This window comes from Drosophila suzukii, chromosome 3 (assembly GCF_043229965.1).
Source record: "Drosophila suzukii chromosome 3, CBGP_Dsuzu_IsoJpt1.0, whole genome shotgun sequence".
Taxonomy (NCBI): Eukaryota; Metazoa; Arthropoda; class Insecta; order Diptera; family Drosophilidae; genus Drosophila; species Drosophila suzukii.
In genome coordinates this window covers 22,553,655-22,572,433 of record NC_092082.1, presented here as the reverse complement: position 1 = coordinate 22,572,433, position 18,779 = coordinate 22,553,655, and the positions used below count along the sequence as shown (strand labels likewise).

The 18,779-nt window shown below is 42.6% G+C and overlaps 6 protein-coding genes across 8 annotated transcripts; 4 read left to right on the top strand and 2 right to left on the bottom strand.

The window, feature by feature from the left end:
- The first annotated feature begins 42 nt into the window (after positions 1–42).
- On the top strand, positions 43–6,883 carry sti (citron rho-interacting kinase sticky). Of its 2 annotated transcripts, none has more exons than XM_036815365.3 (7): positions 43–358; positions 923–1,167; positions 1,226–1,576; positions 1,648–3,015; positions 3,228–4,730; positions 4,790–4,985; positions 5,054–6,883. In XM_036815365.3, exons 1-7 carry the CDS (start codon positions 70–72, stop codon positions 6,655–6,657), a joined length of 5,556 nt encoding a protein of 1,851 aa, XP_036671260.3. In that variant the 5' UTR covers positions 43–69; the 3' UTR covers positions 6,658–6,883. The 2 variants fall into 2 exon arrangements, with proteins under 2 accessions (XP_036671260.3, XP_036671259.3); XM_036815364.3 differs by having other exon boundaries at positions 1,226–1,588.
- Positions 6,884–7,331: 448 nt separating this feature from the next.
- LOC139353264 (uncharacterized) lies at positions 7,332–7,859 on the top strand. Its single transcript, XM_070996935.1, has one exon. It carries the CDS (start codon positions 7,332–7,334, stop codon positions 7,857–7,859), a length of 528 nt encoding a protein of 175 aa, XP_070853036.1.
- Positions 7,860–11,758: 3,899 nt separating this feature from the next.
- LOC108011758 (zinc finger protein Paris) lies at positions 11,759–14,856 on the top strand. The gene is made up of 2 exons (XM_017076989.4): positions 11,759–12,249; positions 13,773–14,856. Exons 1-2 carry the CDS (start codon positions 11,764–11,766, stop codon positions 14,439–14,441), a joined length of 1,155 nt encoding a protein of 384 aa, XP_016932478.4. The 5' UTR covers positions 11,759–11,763; the 3' UTR covers positions 14,442–14,856.
- vih (ubiquitin conjugating enzyme vih) lies at positions 14,433–15,841 on the bottom strand. The gene is made up of 2 exons (XM_017076990.4): positions 15,525–15,841; positions 14,433–15,461 (listed from the first exon to the last, which is right to left on the bottom strand). The coding sequence occupies exons 1-2, from the start codon at positions 15,626–15,628 to the stop codon at positions 15,032–15,034; spliced, it is 534 nt and encodes a 177-aa protein (XP_016932479.1). The 5' UTR covers positions 15,629–15,841; the 3' UTR covers positions 14,433–15,031.
- A 423-nt stretch (positions 15,842–16,264) lies between these two features.
- On the top strand, positions 16,265–17,641 carry LOC108011738 (EARP-interacting protein homolog). Its single transcript, XM_017076962.4, has 2 exons — positions 16,265–16,470; positions 16,522–17,641. Exons 1-2 carry the CDS (start codon positions 16,300–16,302, stop codon positions 17,503–17,505), a joined length of 1,155 nt encoding a protein of 384 aa, XP_016932451.3. The 5' UTR covers positions 16,265–16,299; the 3' UTR covers positions 17,506–17,641.
- LOC108011739 (kxDL motif-containing protein CG10681) lies at positions 16,294–18,601 on the bottom strand. 2 transcript variants are annotated; one of them, XM_017076963.4, is made up of 3 exons: positions 18,419–18,601; positions 18,191–18,370; positions 16,294–18,129 (listed from the first exon to the last, which is right to left on the bottom strand). In XM_017076963.4, the coding sequence occupies exons 2-3, from the start codon at positions 18,355–18,357 to the stop codon at positions 17,649–17,651; spliced, it is 648 nt and encodes a 215-aa protein (XP_016932452.4). In that variant the 5' UTR covers positions 18,358–18,370; positions 18,419–18,601; the 3' UTR covers positions 16,294–17,648. The 2 variants fall into 2 exon arrangements, with proteins under 2 accessions (XP_016932452.4, XP_036670951.3); XM_036815056.3 differs by having other exon boundaries at positions 18,191–18,363.
- Positions 18,602–18,779: the final 178 nt, after the last annotated feature.

Genomic DNA, 18,779 nt, shown 5'->3' with positions numbered 1-18,779 from the left:
GCGCTGGCATTTTATGGATTTGTGAATTATTTGTTGAAGTGAAAACTCCATAAGTGCAAGCAGTTCATCATGCCACCCAAGCTGGAGCCGATTAGTGTGCGCACAGCGCGCCTGAACAACCTGATTCTCGGGAAAGGAGCTGGCGTCGTCTGTGGCAAGCCCGCTGGAAATGCCGCCGGATCGGGAGGTCCATCATCCGCCAGGAGGAGCATCATTCCCGTACCCACCACCAGCGCCGCCGTGGCCGAGGCCATCTGCCGCGAGGGACTCCTGGACGCCTTCTGCCTGCTGTACAACGAGTGCGACAAGGACACGCTGAAGAAGCGCGATCGCAACATCGCGGAGTTTGTCAACAAATGTGAGTCAACACAGCACACTGGCCTACAGGGTTTAGTATTGCGGGTTCAGTTTTCGAAAGGATTTTTTGCACTATTGCATCTTCCAAGTGCCACAGAATTCAGAAAATAGACTTCCTTCCCCTGTCATGTTTTAGGCTTATTTTTGTTGACAAGTGTTATGTCTGTCCGTATATTAACTCAGTTTAATTATTTAAAAGATGTTAAAGACTAATGACCGATTATATACAAGTAATCCCTGAAGGATAGCATATTTTGTCAACAAATGTAAGTCCACTGCACTGGCCTACAGGGTTCTAGAATGCGGACTCAGATTTAGGTGACCTGTGTCAAGGATCTGTCCACATGAACATAGTTTTATTATAGTTAACCAGATTTCGTGAAAGGATTCACGATTACATATGCTGTCCATCTAAAATTAAAAAAAAATTTTTTCTGTGGATTTAGAAAATATTCTGGTGCAATAATCTATAAAATAAGTTAAATCTGTTTATATCAAGACCATATCCTTGATTATAATAAAATCCTTATAAGTTATTATATCAATATCCCTGTAATATATCCAGTTCGTCCCATTGTGGAGGAGACCCGCAAACTCCGTGTGAATGCAGATGACTTTCTCATCAAGACGCTTATTGGGCAGGGATACTTTGGCAACGTTCATCTCGTGGTCGAGCGCCAAACCAATGATATATACGCCATGAAAAAGATCAAAAAGTCTGTGGTGACCACCTCGCAAGTCAAGGAGGAGCGAGATATCATGTCCACCCGCCACTCCGAGTGGCTTATCAATCTACAGTATGCATTTCAGGTTTGTTATTTAAAAATTTAGCTGTTTTCAATAGTTAATAGAACTATTCATCCACCAGGACAACGACAACCTGTATTTAATAATGGAGTACATGCCTGGAGGAGATCTGCTTAGCTTAATGTCCCGCCACGGTCCCTTCGATGAGGATTTGGCTCGTTTCTACCTGGCCGAGCTCACAGTGGCCCTGCACACTTTGCACGAGATGGGCTATGTGCATCGGGATATTAAGCCAGAAAATATACTGATTGATCGATTCGGGCACATCAAACTGGCTGATTTTGGTAACGCCGCCGCCCTGGACCGGGATGGCCATGTTCTGAGCCTGTCTCCCGTGGGAACACCTGATTACATAGCTCCCGAGCTACTGCAGACGATATCCACCTACAAGTTGTCCAAATCGATGCACGATGTGAGTAGAACTGTACGATCGCAGAGCTTGGCTTGTAAAGTTCACAGCTAAAACGTAAAATAATTTATTAGGTCAGCTGCGATTATTGGTCCATGGGTATTATTGGCTATGAGCTAATTTGCGAGACAACGCCATTCCACGAGGATAACGTACACGAGACCTACTCCAAAATTCTCTCTCACTGCGAGGAGAGTCACCTAAAAGAGCTGATCAGCTTTCCGACCGACTTGAAGGTGTCCGTTAACTACAGGAACCTGATTGAGTCACTGGTCACAAATCCCTCAAGGCGATTGTCCTACGAGCGTATTAAGAAACACCCCTTCTTCGACGATGTTCCGTGGAGTTCCATTCGCTCCCAGGTGCCTCCCATAATACCAACTGTTAGGTCTGACGACGATACCTCCAATTTCGAGGACGGAACTCGGCTAAGGACTCGCAGAGAGCAGGGAGTGGCTAAAAAGTCTCTTACAACCAACATGAAATCCAATGACTTTAGTGGTAAGGATCTGCCGTTCATAGGATATAGTTTTGTGCACATGGAGAAGTCAGCTATTTCCGCTATTACCGATGATAAGTTGCATGAGAAACTTAAAGATCTGCTCCATAAATTGAAAACTAGAGAGAACGAGATTTCCATACTTAAACAAGAACTTTTGCGGGCACAGCAATCTCTTCAAAAGACCGATAGTAAATCGCAAGTGGTAGCCGATGCCAAAATGGAAATTAAGAAGCTGCAGCAAATTATTAAAGAGAAAACAATGGAGCTGAGCACTTGCAAGACACAGATCAAGACACTTCAGAGTTCGGCTAAAATAGACGAGGAAATGTGGTCCAAAAAGGAGGCTACTATAACCGATTTACTCCGCTTAAATCGCCAGAAGTACGAAGAAGCCAAGATCGCCTCGGAACAACGATATGAGAAACAATTGGCCGACAAAAAGCAAGAGCTGGCATCCACGCTGCAGAAGTTGGATGCCCGTGAGCTGGAGTTCAATGCCAAGTTTGAGGAGTGCAAGCATATTTCCATGAAATTGCAGAACTACAAGGACATGCTGCAGCAGCTGAAGGAGCAGAATCTTAAAGCCGAGACCAATAACGAGGAGCAGAAGCGCCAAATGGCCGAATCATATGAGCAAAAGCTGGCGGAACTCCGGAAGAAAGTTCGTGACTCGCAGGATACACATCGCCGCATGACAATGGAGATGAAGGAAATACGTACCGAATTGGACGAGTCCATTTGCTCCACCAAGTCAACACAGGAAGCCAAGAACGCCACCGAGCGAAACATCGAGGAAATATTGAGGCGACTTAACCAGGAGATCGCCTCAAATAATGAACTTCATGCGGAGAAAGTGAAACTGGAGACCAAGCTGCAGCTAAAGGAAAACGAATCTCAAGAAGTGAAAGAAGAATGCCGTCGACTTGAGAGGGAACTGCAGGTAGGTGTTTACAGTCTTTATAATATCTTAAATAATTATGAGTATGATAATATGGATGTCAGCAAGCAAGCTTTGATTCAATGGCCTCATTTTAGCTCGAACGAAAGTCAACTTAATTAAAACTATAAATGTTAATTTCTAGAATGCCCTAAAGGGATGTTATTTAAAAATAAAAAAAATATAATTAACATTAAAATATTTGTTTAACATAGCTTGCCGAATGCCGCTGCCAGCTGGCTGAATCCTCGCTAGCATCGCAAAATTCTCCATTCGAAACTGCACCTGGTTCTCTGACCGAGCTGAACGCCATCGAGGATCAACTGCGTGCCGACTTGATAGCCGCCAAAGAGGGTGAAACCCACCAAAAAGGACGCGCCGATCAGCTTCAGACACTGGTCACTAAACTGGAGCAAATGCTGGAGCGATTCAACGAGCAGAGCCTCTCACCCACGAAATCCCACTCATCCCGTAAGCACGAAAACGAAACCGTGGGTGATATGCTCGAGCGACAGAACGAGAAACTGGAAGACAAATTGGCAGCAGTGCGGGAACAGATGATTGTGGAACGTCAGGCGGCGCGCACGGCAAATCTGTCGCTCTGGAAAGTGGAGAAGCAGCTCGAGGAAGCTTTGTCCGAGAAGAAATTACTGGCACGACGCATGGAACTTACCGAGGATCGCATCAAGAAGGCACAAAACGCCAACGACGAATCACAGAGAATGCTAAAGTCATCCCAAGAGGAAACTCGCCAGCGGGAATCTCGTATCGAAGAGCTCAAACAGGAACTGGCGGCTGCCAAAAGGGATGTCCTCAAAGAGCACCGTCAATGGGAAAAGGCCGAGCAGGAACGCATGAAGTGCAAGTCGGAGATAATCGAGCACTTGGCTAATGTGCACAAATTAGAACAGCAGGAGAGTGAACTGCGTCAGAAGCTGAGGCAAATACAAACCCGTTTTGATGGAATCACTTTGGAGCACAAGAATACCATGCGAGAGCTGCAGGAGGAGCGCGAAAAAAGTAGGAAAGCCAATGATTCCAGCCTGGCTCTGCAGAAGGAACTTAAGCAGCTCACGGAGAACTTCCAGAGGTTGAAGTACGCTTGCAGCATCACCGACGGCCAACTAACCGAGGTCGAAACTATGTTAAAATCCGAACAGGATCGTAATAAATCCCAGAAATCTCAACTAGACACACTACATGGCAAATTAAGGGAGCGAAACGATCAGTTGGCTGAACTGAGAAAGGAACTCTCTGCAATTGAATCCGAAAAGCGTCTAGCGGAGCAGCGCGCCCAAGTGCTAGCATCGGAAGTCGAGGAACTTCGTCTGAACCTCAAGGAGCAGCAGAAGAAGCTGGTAGCGCAGCAGGATCAGCTGGTGGAGCAGACAAACGTGCTGTTTGCCACCCAAGAGCGAGCGGATCTTCTAGACGGTCAAAACGCCAATTACGAAGCCCAAACTGCGGATACTGATCGGGAAATGGTTAGCCTGAAGGAAGAAAATGCACGTATTCTTAGCGAGCTTTTCCACAAAAAAGAGGAAGTGGGCAATCTCCAGGCGATTATAAGGGATTTGGAGTCTGCTCAAGCGGAATTGCACGCGGAGATCGATTCCATCCAGGACACCTTGGCCGAGAAGGAACAGTTCTATGTGCAACGTGACATCAAGTCGAATGCAACTCTTGCCCAGCACAAAAAACTGATAGACTACCTTCAGGTATTGCTAATTGATTTTTTTATTTACAATTTAAAGATACTTATCCAATATACTTGTAGCTAAAAGTTGAGGACCTGTCCTCCAAAAAGAAGAAAACCCTGGCTGACAAGATCTTCGGTTCCAGCCACAACAACAAGGAGAACATCTCATCCAACGATGTGGAGTCTTCTATTCTCTATCGCGCTCTAAAGGAGGAGCTAAAGCGAGAACAAAAGTTGAACAGTATGCTAAAGGAGCAGCTGGCCCAGTTGAATGGTGAGTTTTGTTTAGATACTAATTGGACATTTGTATTTAATAAAATTTCACACGGTACCCTTTTTCAGGAACTGCAACCTTGCGGTCCCCTCGTAAATCGGCTGCTGTAAACGACGACAGCGATGCACCCAAGCAGAGACCAGTTAGCATCGCCGTCTTGCCGCGTTCCCCACAGAAGCAGTCGTCTTTGAAGCGCACCAAGAGCCAAGTGGAGTTGAAGACCACCGAGAAATCGTCCAAGGCTACCAGTGAAGACCAGGCCCATCACCGCTTCGAACTGGCCCTGCAAGAGTCCAAGGTAGATGCAGCCGATTGCGTAGTTTGTGGCAAGGCCATTGTTTCCGGCTCCCCCTTCTGGAAATGCAAGGAGTGCAAAGATGTGACCCACCGCAAGTGTCGCTCAAATGTCGTTGGAAATTGCGGAACAAAGCCGACAGCTCCACCAGCTGACGATCTTAGCAGTATTTCATCTGTCTCGAGCTTGAATCTAAACACCGGAGATGTTACTACAGCAACCAGCGGCGAGTACATAGGATCGCTGGTCTACAGTTCCGATGGTCCAGATGAACAGGCTGCTATGAAGGAGATTGAAGTAAACTGCGCCTTCGAGGTGGCTGAGCAGCAAATCCTTCTCTTGGGATGCAACACTGGCTTGTATGCCTACCACTTGGACTCCAAGCGACTAGTGCATATTTCTGGCCTCGAATCCGTCAGCTGCATGTCCATCTGCAAGCGTCTGGCGAAGGCCATCATGGTGGGCACGGTGGGGGAGAAGCTCTACCAGTGCGACTATCGGCAGCTGGAATCGCGCTGCCAGAGCTCCAGTGCCTGTCACAAGCCTGTTCTTGAGACATCTGCCATTGAGCTGCCCTTTGCCAATCGCACACCATCAGAAAAATGGAAGCTAGTGCTGATTTCCGATGAGGCGGAGAACGCTTTGGATTCAGTTGCCATTGCGGCCACTTCGACAAGGATTGTCATCTTAAAGTACGACCTTAAATTACACATGTTCAAGCCTGTTCGAGCCTTGGACACAGCCACTCCAGTCACCTCAATATTCTTCACGCGTCATTCCGCTATTGTTAGTTCGGATAAGTTTTACGAGATCGATTTGGACAATTACGCTGCTGAGGAGTTTGTGGATCTGTCTGATAAGTCGATGGAGAACACTGCCAAATGTCAGCCCGTTACTGCTGTGCGTATTTCTCGGCAGGAATACCTCCTCTGCTTTGCCGAATGTGGTGTCTTTGTGGATGAGTTCGGCTGCAGATCAAGGCCCTATGATTTGAACTGGGTGTATGCACCCACTGGTTTTGTTTACCGCGAACCCTTCTTGTTTATTGCCCACTACCAAAGCGTCCAGATTGTCCGTTTGCACCGGTCCTTCAGTAAGGAACTGGCCAACGAGGACAATTCCTCTGAGACTTCTGAGTCGCCGGAGCTGCAGCGCGTCTACTTGCCCCACTACATGTCCACTCTGCTGGCGAACAGTGGAGATGTCAATCTGTATGCCGTGGCAATTGATCAGAGACCATGCAATGGAACACAGAAGATCTATCTTTTGGATACTATGCAGGCGTTTAAGAAGAAGTTTAATATTTCCATGGAGACCATTTCGTCGGTGGCCACTTCGGTGACATTGGGTTCAACGATGACCGGCAATAGTTTGTAAATTATTAGCTGATCTTCTCAAGGTATAAGAAGAAAAAATTGTATTACTACAATCTCAGTAGTAATTAATGGTTAAGCTAAGATATTTTATATTGTAACTCGTTTTTTGACCATCTCCGAAATCAGTAGATAAATTGTAAGAAACATGATTTTAATATTATTTAAATACTTTGTGTGCTGTATTCACAAATAAAACTTTATAACTATATTGATACTTTCAAATGGAACATACGGAAAATATGTAATTACTTTAAAATATGTATTTAAATGTTAATTTATAACACCATTTGTGCGGTTAATAAACAAAATAATGAAAAACATAGAAAAAAATAATGTGTAAAAGTGTTTCCGTCTTTTGTGATATTTTGTTGATACTTATTATTATATTTTAATATATAAATAATTTAAATATTTAAAACCTTAACCCCGTACAGGATAGCTTTTGGGGTTGTCGCCAAGCTTTTGGGGCTGATCCCAAGTAGCTTTTCCGCTACAGCTTTTAATGTCCCGCAACGGCGGGGGAAAAGAAATCGTGGTGTTTGGCGTCTGCTCTCCGCCGGCATTACTGCGATTGAGGGGGTTGCCGCTGGACGCCGAACTGCAGCAGTACCGTAAATTGTACTAATTGATTTCAATTTGTTTCACGCCGGTTGAGTGGAGCGTCCTAAGACAACGATGTTTGAATCGATGCTGAATCAGTGCGCGAGTCGCATGGTAGCGGACTCCACTACCTTGGGAATGGATGGACTGGATGTGACCAAGACGATGATTTGCCGAGCCTGTCTGGTGCTGCTGGGGCCCCAGGATGCCTCCTACCATCTGGACAGCGAGGGAGACTTGGCTATGAAATATTTCGGCTGCACTGGAGGCGATCCGGGGAATGTATTCCATTTGCAGGACGATGATTTGCCACCCCAGTTGGTCCTGAAAAGCATCTGCGAATGCTGCTACCAACTTGTGCAAAAGTTTCACGACTTTCAACGCATGTGCGAAGAGTCCTCGCGCAACTTTGAGAAGCTGCTCCTAGACATCGACTTTGAATGCACTAAAAATCAGGATGATATCAATATGCCCGACTTGGATACCCCCTCGGAAAGTAATGAATCCACTAATCAGGAAGCCCAAATGGACGCACCCTGCATCGAATCAACGGAAGAGATTGTGAGTTTTATCTGGGCACAAGTGCGCCTCCGCATAATCTAATCTATAATCACATTCGGTGCTTGAGGTGTTGCCTAGCAGCAAAGACAATACTTCCCCGTTCGCCGCCATAAACATAAACATTTGGGTGTTTGTTTGTGTTATACTATATTTGTTTGTGTTTGGATGTTTGATATGATAGGGCTCGAAAAGAAGGCAGGTCTAATCTATCGGTAATTTTTAATTTTTCCATTGCACACATATAAATGGTTTAATAAATTAGGTAAGCAGTTATTTGGTACTCTAAATTAAACGCTTATTTTTAACACATTCTAAACATATCCAACTATATCTAGATTACTCCTTATATAGATAAGATGCTGAGCTCAGAAACCAATGTGGGTAGTTTGGCTTTTTTAACTCTTACAAATTTGGATTTATTTTCATATCAATAAAGATTAAATTTAAATACAGTGGCCCACAACTTAAATGATGCAGTGCATACTTAAAACTTTGACGCTAGTAAGCGGTGGATTTAAAAGGAATGTATTTAATACATTCTAAAACAAGGAAGAACGCTATAGTCGAGTACCTCGACTATCAGATACCCGTTACTCAGCTAAATGGAGATATGCAAGCAGCAAAGCGAGATTAAAATGCGCCACCTACCGGCGGTATACAGATTTAAGCGTTATGGGCGTTAGAGTGGGCGTGTCAAATTTTTTTTGGACCAATCGATAGGTATCGACGAGACCAACACATTATCTAGCATGAAAATTGTGGGCGTCACAGGTTTTCGCGGTTTGTGGGCGTTAAAGTGGGCGTGGCAAACTTTTTTTTGGGTCAATCGATAGGTATTGATGAGAACAATACATTTCAGTTAAAATTTTTATTCTAGCATCAAAACTGTAGGAGCCACAGTTTTGGGCGGTTTGTGGGCGTTAGAGTGGGCGTGGCACTGTGCTGAAACAAACTTGCGCTGCGTAAGAAGCTCAGGAATCTGCACGCCAAATCTCAATAGCCTAGCTTCCATAGTTTCCGAGATCTCAGCGTTCATCCGGACAGACGGACAGACGGACATGGCTAGATCGACTCGGCTAGTGATCCTGATCAAGAATATATATACTTTGTGGGGTCGGAAACGCTTCCTTCTGCCTGTTACATACTTTCCGACGAATCTAGTATACCCTTTTACTCTACGAGTAACGGGTATAAATATCCAGTAATCTCTAAATTACTCTTTATATACTTAAGGTTCTGAACTGAAAAACCAATATGGGTGTTTGGCTGTTATTAGTTTATAGTTTATTTAACTTTGTTCAAAAATTAAAAATTATTTTCTATATCAATAAAGATTGAACTTAAATATGCAGTGCGAATTTAAAGCTTTGAAATAAAAGGAATACTTGAGTTTCCAAGGTATCTCTTAAAAGATAATAGTAGCAGTATTACAAAATTCTATTCCCAAAAAATTCAAAATTTTTGTACGCCTGTGAAAAATCTTTTTTGGTACATTTTCTTATTACATTTTTTTTATAAATTTAATTTTGGGGCTAGCATTTTGGGGCTAGCATACCATGTGCATTTTCTAAGCATTTCATTTTTTTAAGACGGCATCAATTAAGCTGTGATGTATTAAAACTGTATTTTCCATTTTTTTTACATTTAATTCAGTCTTTAATGGAGTTTGAGTATATGTAACAGGTAAATCTTATTTTTGGAACTTTTATCTTTCACCTGATTCTTGGTCATTTAAATAATTATTTTAGATCCAACGCTAACTAGCGTCAAAGCTTAAAGTGTGCACTGCACCATTCATGCTGTGAGCTTTGTGTACCTTTTTTATTGGAGCTTTGTTTAATGTATTTACCAAACAACATTTTTAAGCTGAGCATTGACCCTATCCTAAATTTTGTAGTTCTAACTTTTATTTCTCACTTATAATAAAGAATTATAAGATAAGAGAAGTAATATAAAAAAGTAAAATTATTATTTCTTCCATTACTCTGGATTTTAATAAATCGGAAACCCTAACAGCAGATAATAGCCATGAACTTTAAAGTCTTCCGATTTCGCTTTTTCCACGCTCTAATAAAAACGATAAGATTAAAAAGAGAATAATCTGATAACAGATGATTTGTCTTTGTAATAGATTGTATTATCTACATTTCTATTACATATGTATATACAGGGTTGCCCATATTCGACGGACCCATGTTTTTTTTTTTTAAATCAAAGAAAAAAATTAAAATTTGGCGGTTGGCAATCTTAATCATTTAATTTGTTCCAAGTAGATTTGTTCACATCAATTTTTGAATATGATATCTTTCAAATGGCCGCCTCTGGCGTTGATGGCGTATTGTGCCCTTTTTGCAGCATTTTCCATCGTTTTCGCCAACATTTCGGCCGGAATAGCGGCTATTTCTTCACGAATGTTGTCCTTGACCTCTTCTAGGGTCCTTGGCTTGTTAACGTAAACCTTTGACTTCAAATATCCCCACAAGAAGAAGTCAGGCGGCGTCAAATCGGGCGAACGCGGTGGCCAGTCCAAATCACCACTTTTCGACATCAAACGGCCCGGAAACAATTTCTTCAGAAAATCGATTGTTATGCGACTTGTGTGCGGTGAAGCGCCGTCTTGTTGAAACCAGAACTGCCTCATACGCTTTCGACGAATAATTGGCATCACAAAATTGGTCATCATGTCTCGATAACGCTCCTGGTTGATGGTAACAGCATGGCCATTTTCATTTTGGAAGAAAAATGGCCCAATGACCGTTTTCGAACTAACGCCGCACCAAACTGTGACTTTTTCGTCGTGAAGAGGCACTTCTTGAATCTTCTCAGGATTTTCAGTGGCGTAAATACGGCAATTTTGCTTATTTACGGTCCCATTCAATGTGAAATGGGCTTCATCGGACATGATAATTTTGTTCCAAAATTGATCGTCATCTTCGGCCATTTCGATGACTCTTTGGGCCCATTCCAATCGACGAGGCTTGTCCGTAAGCAACAATCTTTGCGTCAATTGAATTTTGTACGGGAACAAATGCAAATCAACGCGAATAATCCGTTGTAAAGTGGACCGAGCCATGCCCAACTGCTGAGAACGGCGTTTTTGGGATGTTCTTGGGGACATCTCAACACTGGCTCGTACGGCAGCGATATTCTCGTCCGATCGCCTTGGTCGACTTTTATTTGGCCTCTTCGGATTAGAAAGAGCTTCACCAGTCGTAAATTTTTCGTATAAACGCTTAATGGTGTTCTTAGAAGGCGCACTTTTCACATTTTTTAATATTTTAAAAACACGTTGAGTTTTTACAATTGACTTGTTCTGTTGAATGTAAATTTCAACTATTTCAGAGCGCTCGCGTGGCGTGTATTGTTCCATGGTAAAAATCTACTTGGACTGACGCTTCAAACGCGGTATGTCATTAAGCGATTGGCATCTCTGTCAAAAGTTATGGCGTCGTCAGATGGGTCCGTCGAATATGGGCAACCCTGTACTTTCAAATGGAACATACGGAAAATATGTAATTACTTTAAAATATGCATTTAAATGTTAATTTATAACACCATTTGTGCGGTTAATAAACAAAATAATGAACCACATAGAAAGAAATAATGTGCAAAAGTGTTTCTGTCTTTTGTGATATTTTGTTGATACTTATTTTTATATTTTAATAATTTAAATTAATTTAATTTTAATATTTAAAACCTTAACCCCGTACAGGATAGCTTTTGGGGTTGTCGCCAAGCTTTTGGGGCTGATCCCAAGTAGCTTTTCCGCTACAGCTTTTAATGTCCCGCAACGGCGGGGGAAAAGAAATCGTGGTGTTTGGCGTCTGCTCTCCGCCGGCATTACTGCGATTGAGGGGGTTGCCGCTGGACGCCGGACTGCAGCTGTACCGTAAATTGTACCAATTGATTTCAATTTGTTTCACGCTGGTTGAGTGGAGCGACAACGATGTTTGAATCGATGCTGAACCAGTGCGCGAGTCGCATGGTAGCGGACTCCACTACCTTGGGAATGGATGGACTGGATGTGACCAAGACGATGATTTGCCGAGCCTGTCTGGTGCTGCTGGGGCCCCAGGATGCCTCCTACCATCTGGACAGCGAGGGAGACTTGGCTATGAAATATTTCGGCTGCACTGGAGGCGATCCGGGGAATGTATTCCGTTTGCAGGACGATGATTTGCCACCCCAGTTGGTCCTGAAAAGCATCTGCGAATGCTGCTACCAACTTGTGCAAAAGTTTCACGACTTTCAACGCATGTGCGAAGAGTCCTCGCGCAACTTTGAGAAGCTGCTCCTAGACATCGACTTTGAATGCACTAAAAATCAGGATGATATCAATATGCCCGACTTGGATACCCCCTCGGAAAGTAATGAATCCACTAATCAGGAAGCCCAAATGGACGCACCCTGCATCGAATCAACGGAAGAGATTGTGAGTTTTATCTGGGCACAAGTGTGCCTCCGCATAATCTAATCTATAATCACATTCGGTGCTTGAGGTGTTGCCTAGCAGCAAAGACAATACTTCCCCGTTCGCCGCCATAAACATAAACATTTGGGCGTTTGTTTGTGTTATACTATATTTGTTTGTGTTTGGATGTTTGATATGATAGGGCTCGAAAAGAAGGCAGGTCTAATCTATCGGTAATTTTTAATTTTTCCATTGCACACATATAAATGGTTAAATAAATTAGGTAAGCAGTTATTTGGGACTCCAAATTAAACGCTTATTTTTAACACATTCTAAACATATCCAGTTATATCTAGATTACTCCTTATATAGTTAAGATGCTGAGCTCAGAAACCAATATGGGTAGTTCGGCTTTTTTAACTGTTACAAAATTAGGATTAATTTTCATATCAATAAAGATTGAATTTAAATACAGTGGCCCACAACTTAAATGATGCAGTGCATACCTAAAACTTTGACGCTAGTAAGCGGTGGATTTAAAAGGAATATATTTAATACATTCTAAAAATATCCAGTGATATCTAAATTACTCTTTATATACTTAAGGTTCTGAACTGAAAAACCAACATGGGTGTTTGGCTGTTAATAGTTTATAGTTTATTTAACTTTGTTAAAAAATTGAAAATTATTTTCTATATCAAAAAAGATTGAATTTAAATATGCAGTGCGAATTTAAAGCTTTGGAACATTAAAAGGAATACTTGAGTTTCCAAGGTATCTCTTGAAAGATAATAGTAGCAGTATTAAAAAATTCTATTCCCAAAAAATGCAACATTTTTTGGTACGCCTTACGAAAATCCCTTTTTGTACATTTTCTTATTATATTTTTGAGATTACATTTTTTTAAAAACATATTTTTGGAACTAACGGACCTAGTACTCATACAAAAAACATGTGAATTTTCTAAGCATTGCATTTAAGACGGCATCAATTAAGCTGTGATGTATTAAAACTGTATATACCATTTATTGACGTAACAGGTAAATCTTATATTTGGAACTTTAATCTTTCATTTGATTTGATTTAAATAATTCTTTTAAATCCACTAACTAGCGTCAAAGATGAAAGTGTGCACTGCATCATTCATGCTGTGAGCCACTGTATTTTTTTTATTGGAGCTATGTTTAAAGTTAAACAACATTTTTTAAGCGGAGCATTGACCCTATCCTAAATTTTGAAGTTCTAGCTTTGATTTCTCAATTATAATAGATAAAGAATTATTAGATAAGAGAAGTAATATAAAAAGTAAAATTATTATATTATTATAAGTAAAATAACCATGAACTTTATAGTATTCCGATTTCGCTTTTTCACGCTCTAATAAAAACGATAAGATTAAAAAGAGAATAATCTGATAACAGATGATTTGTCTTTGTAATAAATTGTATTATCTACATTTCTATTACATATGTATATATGTATATACATAGATCACATACCCAAACTCTTTTTGGCTACAGTACTTATATATTTCTAATTTCTAGGAGGAAGTATACATAATTGAAGACGATGCTGTCAAGCAGGATCTTGGAAAGGATATATTACCCATATCGTCCATTAGAAAGTTGCTGAAAGGAAAGAGACGAAGAGGAGAAAGACTCACCCTCGAGTGCAACATATGCCGTCGAGGCTTCTACAAATCGTCGCTGCTGGAGGCCCATATGAAGCAGCATGAAGGTCTGAAACCGTATACCTGCGTCCATTGTGCCAAGAGTTATGCGAGAGCCAGTCTGCTAGACACGCACCTGCGGGAGATGCATCATAATACTTCCGCGAGGGTAACCTATCCCTGCCCAAACTGCAATAAAGTGTACACAGCTGATCGAAGTCTCAAATATCACTTAAAGAGGGCACACGAAAGGAGTCATAGGCTAGAATCCCCAGACTGCCTGCACATTTGCGAAGAGTGCGGAAAGTCCTTTGTGCGCAGGGCCCTTCTAACGCGCCACAAAAGGATCCATGGAAACGCGGAGTACTCCTGCGAATTCTGTGAGCAGAGATTCTACACCAAGGAGAACATGATAGATCATCTGCAGCGAAGACACGGCAACAAGAACCTACTCAGGTGCCGAAAGTGCGGTCGCATTTTCAGGAGCAGCTCAGCCCTCACCACTCATCTGAAAAAACACGAGTTGGCCGGCGAGTTAATGTAGTTCAATAATTTGTTTTATTTGTGGTTTCAATAACATCAAGCTAACTCAACTGTTACAATGATTCGAATTTTGTGGAATTTGTTACACCAGTAGTTTGGGATAATGCCGCATGAATGGAGATACTAAGACGAGTGGTTGAATTGGTTAGGCTGCCCTAAAATTAGCTAACATTCACATAATGGCCGGCGCAGCACAGTCGCTTAAAAATCATCAGTACAAAATGCGGGCGGCGAAGGCGCTCGTTTCAAAATGATGTGTATAAAAACAATTAACTAAAATTTATGCTTAATCTTAAAGAACGGACAGTTTTAAAATTACATTACCAATACATTCATATATCATTAATTTGTGGGGAGGAAAGAAATGAGAATAAAAACCATATTTTCCGTCTATCGATCGACAATTACATAAGAAATGCACGGGGTTCTTTGCCAAGGAAATATCAGCATTAAACGATGTTGAATTGGTTCGGTGATACGGTGGTGATTGATGATGATTGGCAGTAGGGTCGGATGATTGGAGTTGCTTGCACTATATGTAAATAAATACGCCGCAATATGAGCATAGGATAGGACTGGAATTGCCGAACTCTAGGTGTCCTTGTGTTTCTCATAGAAGGCGTCTAGATACTTTTTGTACTCCTTCTGGTCGTTCCACATCATCGCGGCCTGCGCATTCAGTGGACTCTCGTTGTTCGGCTCGCCCAGCAGGGATTGAATGGACAGCAGAATGGTGCGCACATCGTATAGGGCCGACCACTTGTCCTTCAGGATGTCCAGGCAGATGGCGCCCTGCAGATCAACGTTGGGATGGAAGCAGGACGTCAGGAACTTGACCACGGGCGCCGCGTACGGGTAGGAGTTGGGGAAGTCCAGGGACAGGCGGTACGTCTGCCCCGAGTACACGGTGTTCCGAGGACCCGCTATGGTGCCCACCCACTTGAAGATGTTCTCGCCGTCCGGGAACGCCGAAATGCCCTTCTCGTTGGCCATCATCAGATTCATCAGTTCCTTGTGCAGTCTGTGGGATGACGGGGGTATTATCTAGTGCTCCCTGGGGCCATCCCGACCATGTGCTACTCACCTTTTACTCACGGCGTGATTGTCTTTCACGGGCAAAGAGTCATCGCTATGCTTGGTGCCCCCGCCTCCTGCTCCACTCTGTTCGGGGCTGATATTCTGCGCCATGGCTATGTAGGATGCTATATGGATGCTATCCGCTATTTGGTATACGGTGTCCTAATTTTGCGCGCTTCGTGGCGGAACGGCTTAAATGATCGCTAATGATTATATGTACTGTATAGTGGAAATTTTGTTGATCGGTCGGAATACGCGTCTGTTGCTTTTTCGGATATTTTTTTCACTTTTGTGTGAAAACAAAATGGAAGGAGAACGAGAAGAAACTGTGTTTGGGCAGGGTTGTATTTCAGGTTTTTGGGGGGAAATCGATGTTTTCGGCCTGCTGGCTGGTCACACTGCCGAATGATAAGAAAAATATTAAAATAAATAAATTACGTTATTATTATTAATTAATATTTCCTATTAGAACGTACTAATAGTTAAATATTTTATTTTGTATTTATTTTGGATAAATTGTTTAATTTTGGTAGGTCACCTGTGGCACAGTTCCAAGGAAAAATATTACAACAATATTAAATAAAATGCTATTTTATAGCACAAAACTATTATATATATAATTTTTTTTATTCAAATGAAATTTTTAAATTTATGGTGAGGAGTTGCCACCTGGAGCTTAAATGCTTTACAACACCTTTAGGTACACATTCTTGTGTACGTATGTCGTGTACCTATTTCAGATCAAAATCAAAACATTGCAACTTTTTTTTACTCCAATTGAAATGGAAGAAAACAGCTTGATCTATGGTCTAGAACTCCAGGCGAGGGCCTTGACACCCCAATATGGAGAAAGCAACGATGTGTGCTTCTTTATAGCCACAAACTCCTTGAAACCCACGAACCAAGTGCATTTGATTCAGTACGAGGAGGAACAGGGAACAGTACAATCAAAGGTGAGAATCTGTAACTCCCAAAGGATCTACTAAATTTGTTTCTTTAACCAGGTCTTCGAGCATGCCTTGGGTGAAGTGTGGAAGCTGAATAGCTGCCCCCATAATCCTCGCCTGTTGGCCTCCGTCTACAATGTCCAAAAAGGAGCACAGGTGCTCACTCAGTCGGCCTTATTAACACTTCCTGAGGATCTAAACCCGGATCCAGAGCACCTGAAGTCGGAGTACCTGCCCTGGGAGCAGGTTGAGATTCTGGACACCGAAGCCCTTGGAGAACGTGTGAAAACCATCGAATTTCATCCTAGTCAGGAGCAGATCCTTGCCTGCGTGGTGGACAACAAGGTGGCGGTGATGCAGAGGGCGGAAGCCTCCACCCGCGTGGTGGCCGAGGTGCCCACCAGTGGGTCCTCCAGCGGATCTGCCAAGCACACTCTGCATTTCACCACCGGCAAGTGGTCGCACCATCATCAGGGTCACCAGTTCCTCACCCTCCAAGACGGCAATCTGAGTGCCTACGATGTGCGCGATACGCAGCACTGTGCTTGGAGCATCAGCGATGCCCACGGGCAGATGGTGCGCGACCTGGATTGCAATCCCAACAAGCAGTGCCACCTGGTTACGGGTGGGGATGATGGCTACCTGAGGATCTGGGATTGCCGAATGCCAAAGGCTCCGGTCTTCGAGCGCTCCGATCACTCCCATTGGGTGTGGTCCGTTCGCTTCAACACATTCCATGACCAACTGCTCCTCTCCAGCTCCAGTGACTGCAAAGTTCTGCTCACTTGTGCGGGGTCTGTGAGTTCGGAAACTCAGGCTCAGGCGGGGTTAGATGACTCCAACTTCAGTGGGGCAGAAACCGAGGAGAGGCACAAACTCCTCCCAGATGGTCTGCTGCAGACTTTCGATCAGCACGAGGACTCTGTGTACTGCGCCGAATGGAGCAATGTGGATCCCTGGATCTTTGCTTCCCTTAGTTACGATGGCCGCGTCATAATATCAAAGGTACCCAAGCAGTACAAGTACCAGATTATATTTTAAGCCAACTCGTAAATTATTATAAATATACCATACAGATAAACCTAACTAATCCTTGGATGTAGCGGATTATATTTAAACCAATAAGTTATTATACATTATAAATACACTGTTAAACTAAAGGTAACTAATAAGGGTAGAGCTGTTCAACCTGTATCCTCAGAAGTGCAGTCGGAGGAGTCATTAGGATTGGCCGTTTCCACGGAGCAGACGCGCTTGATTAGCTCGTTTTCGATCTCCACGGTGCCATTGTCCACGGCCTCCTCCATTTGCACATACTCAATGGTGGCAGCACTTTTCTTGGTAGCTGCAGTGGGTAGGATAGGTTTTCCTGCCGATGGAGCTGGTGCTTCTGTGGCCTTTTTGGCCTGGGCTTCCGTGTCATCCTCGGCTTCCTCCGCCAAACTGCTCCTTTGCGGCTGCACTTCGGCATATATGGCGGGAAACTGCAACTGCAGCTTCTGCTTGATGACCCGTATCTTTCGGAATATATAGTCCAGATCCTTCTTCATGTCATTTAGGCATTTCACGTGTCTTTTGAAATCCTCGCTGGCACTTTTCAGGCGACTTTGAGACAGGGCATTGCAGTTTAGGAGCATCTCATTGGTTTTTTCGAAGCGTTGCAGCCTAAGTAAGAAAGGTATTTGATATGATTCAGATAAATGCTGTGATAAACCATATAGCTTACATTTGCTTTTGAGCCCTTATCATGGTTTCCACATCCCCCTGATTGACCATTCCTGCGAGACTCTGTATAAAAGCCTCTGCAGCGGAGTTACCAAAGCCAGTGAAGGATTCCAAGTCTGGAGTGGCATCCTGGGATTGGTGCACATCCGTTAGGCCCAAATGGCTCATGGTTGTCTATATCCTTGGATTATAATCAGGTTTTACAATTACAATTGATCTCCTTACTTACTTTTTCTTTGTGAAAACTTGTGGGTTTTTTGTGCGCGTTTCCTGGCAGTTTTGTTTTGTTTAATTTAGCAGATCCTATAATAGACTTTATGTTTCTAGCAAGTTTTTATATTCCTATCTATTTAAAAACATATTTTGTTTAGATTTATCATGAAAAAAATAAATTTTTTAACAGCTGTTATAGGTACTAAATTCTAACCAGTGTTGCAAACGGCGAAAGTGCATAACCACAGTGCCGTTATTTAATTTGAATATTCTACTTTATTATTCATTTTTGAATTAGTATTTACAAAGCAATTATTTTATTATTGTGTGCATGTAGATATTTTTTTTATTTATTTTTAAATTATTTATTTTTAAAA

What these genes read in the sequence shown, in the direction of transcription:
- LOC139353264 (XM_070996935.1), top strand. Translation starts at nt 7,332, where the DNA reads ATGTTTGAATCGATGCTGAATCAGTGCGCGAGTCGCATGGTAGCGGAC.
- LOC108011739 (XM_017076963.4), bottom strand. Translation starts at nt 18,357, where the DNA reads ATGAGCCATTTGGGCCTAACGGATGTGCACCAATCCCAGGATGCCACT. An exon ending in ATAAGGGCTCAAAAGCAAAT is followed by an intron (nt 18,130 to 18,190) that starts GTAAGCTATATG and finishes TTTCTTACTTAG; the next exon opens with GCTGCAACGCTTCGAAAAAA.
- vih (XM_017076990.4), bottom strand. Translation starts at nt 15,628, where the DNA reads ATGGCGCAGAATATCAGCCCCGAACAGAGTGGAGCAGGAGGCGGGGGC. An exon ending in AATCACGCCGTGAGTAAAAG is followed by an intron (nt 15,462 to 15,524) that starts GTGAGTAGCACA and finishes GTCATCCCACAG; the next exon opens with ACTGCACAAGGAACTGATGA.
- LOC108011738 (XM_017076962.4), top strand. Translation starts at nt 16,300, where the DNA reads ATGGAAGAAAACAGCTTGATCTATGGTCTAGAACTCCAGGCGAGGGCC. An exon ending in AGGGAACAGTACAATCAAAG is followed by an intron (nt 16,471 to 16,521) that starts GTGAGAATCTGT and finishes TTCTTTAACCAG; the next exon opens with GTCTTCGAGCATGCCTTGGG.
- sti (XM_036815364.3), top strand. Translation starts at nt 70, where the DNA reads ATGCCACCCAAGCTGGAGCCGATTAGTGTGCGCACAGCGCGCCTGAAC. An exon ending in AACTGATAGACTACCTTCAG is followed by an intron (nt 4,731 to 4,789) that starts GTATTGCTAATT and finishes ATATACTTGTAG; the next exon opens with CTAAAAGTTGAGGACCTGTC. An exon ending in GCAGCTGGCCCAGTTGAATG is followed by an intron (nt 4,986 to 5,053) that starts GTGAGTTTTGTT and finishes ACCCTTTTTCAG; the next exon opens with GAACTGCAACCTTGCGGTCC.
- LOC108011758 (XM_017076989.4), top strand. Translation starts at nt 11,764, where the DNA reads ATGTTTGAATCGATGCTGAACCAGTGCGCGAGTCGCATGGTAGCGGAC. An exon ending in TCGAATCAACGGAAGAGATT is followed by an intron (nt 12,250 to 13,772) that starts GTGAGTTTTATC and finishes TCTAATTTCTAG; the next exon opens with GAGGAAGTATACATAATTGA.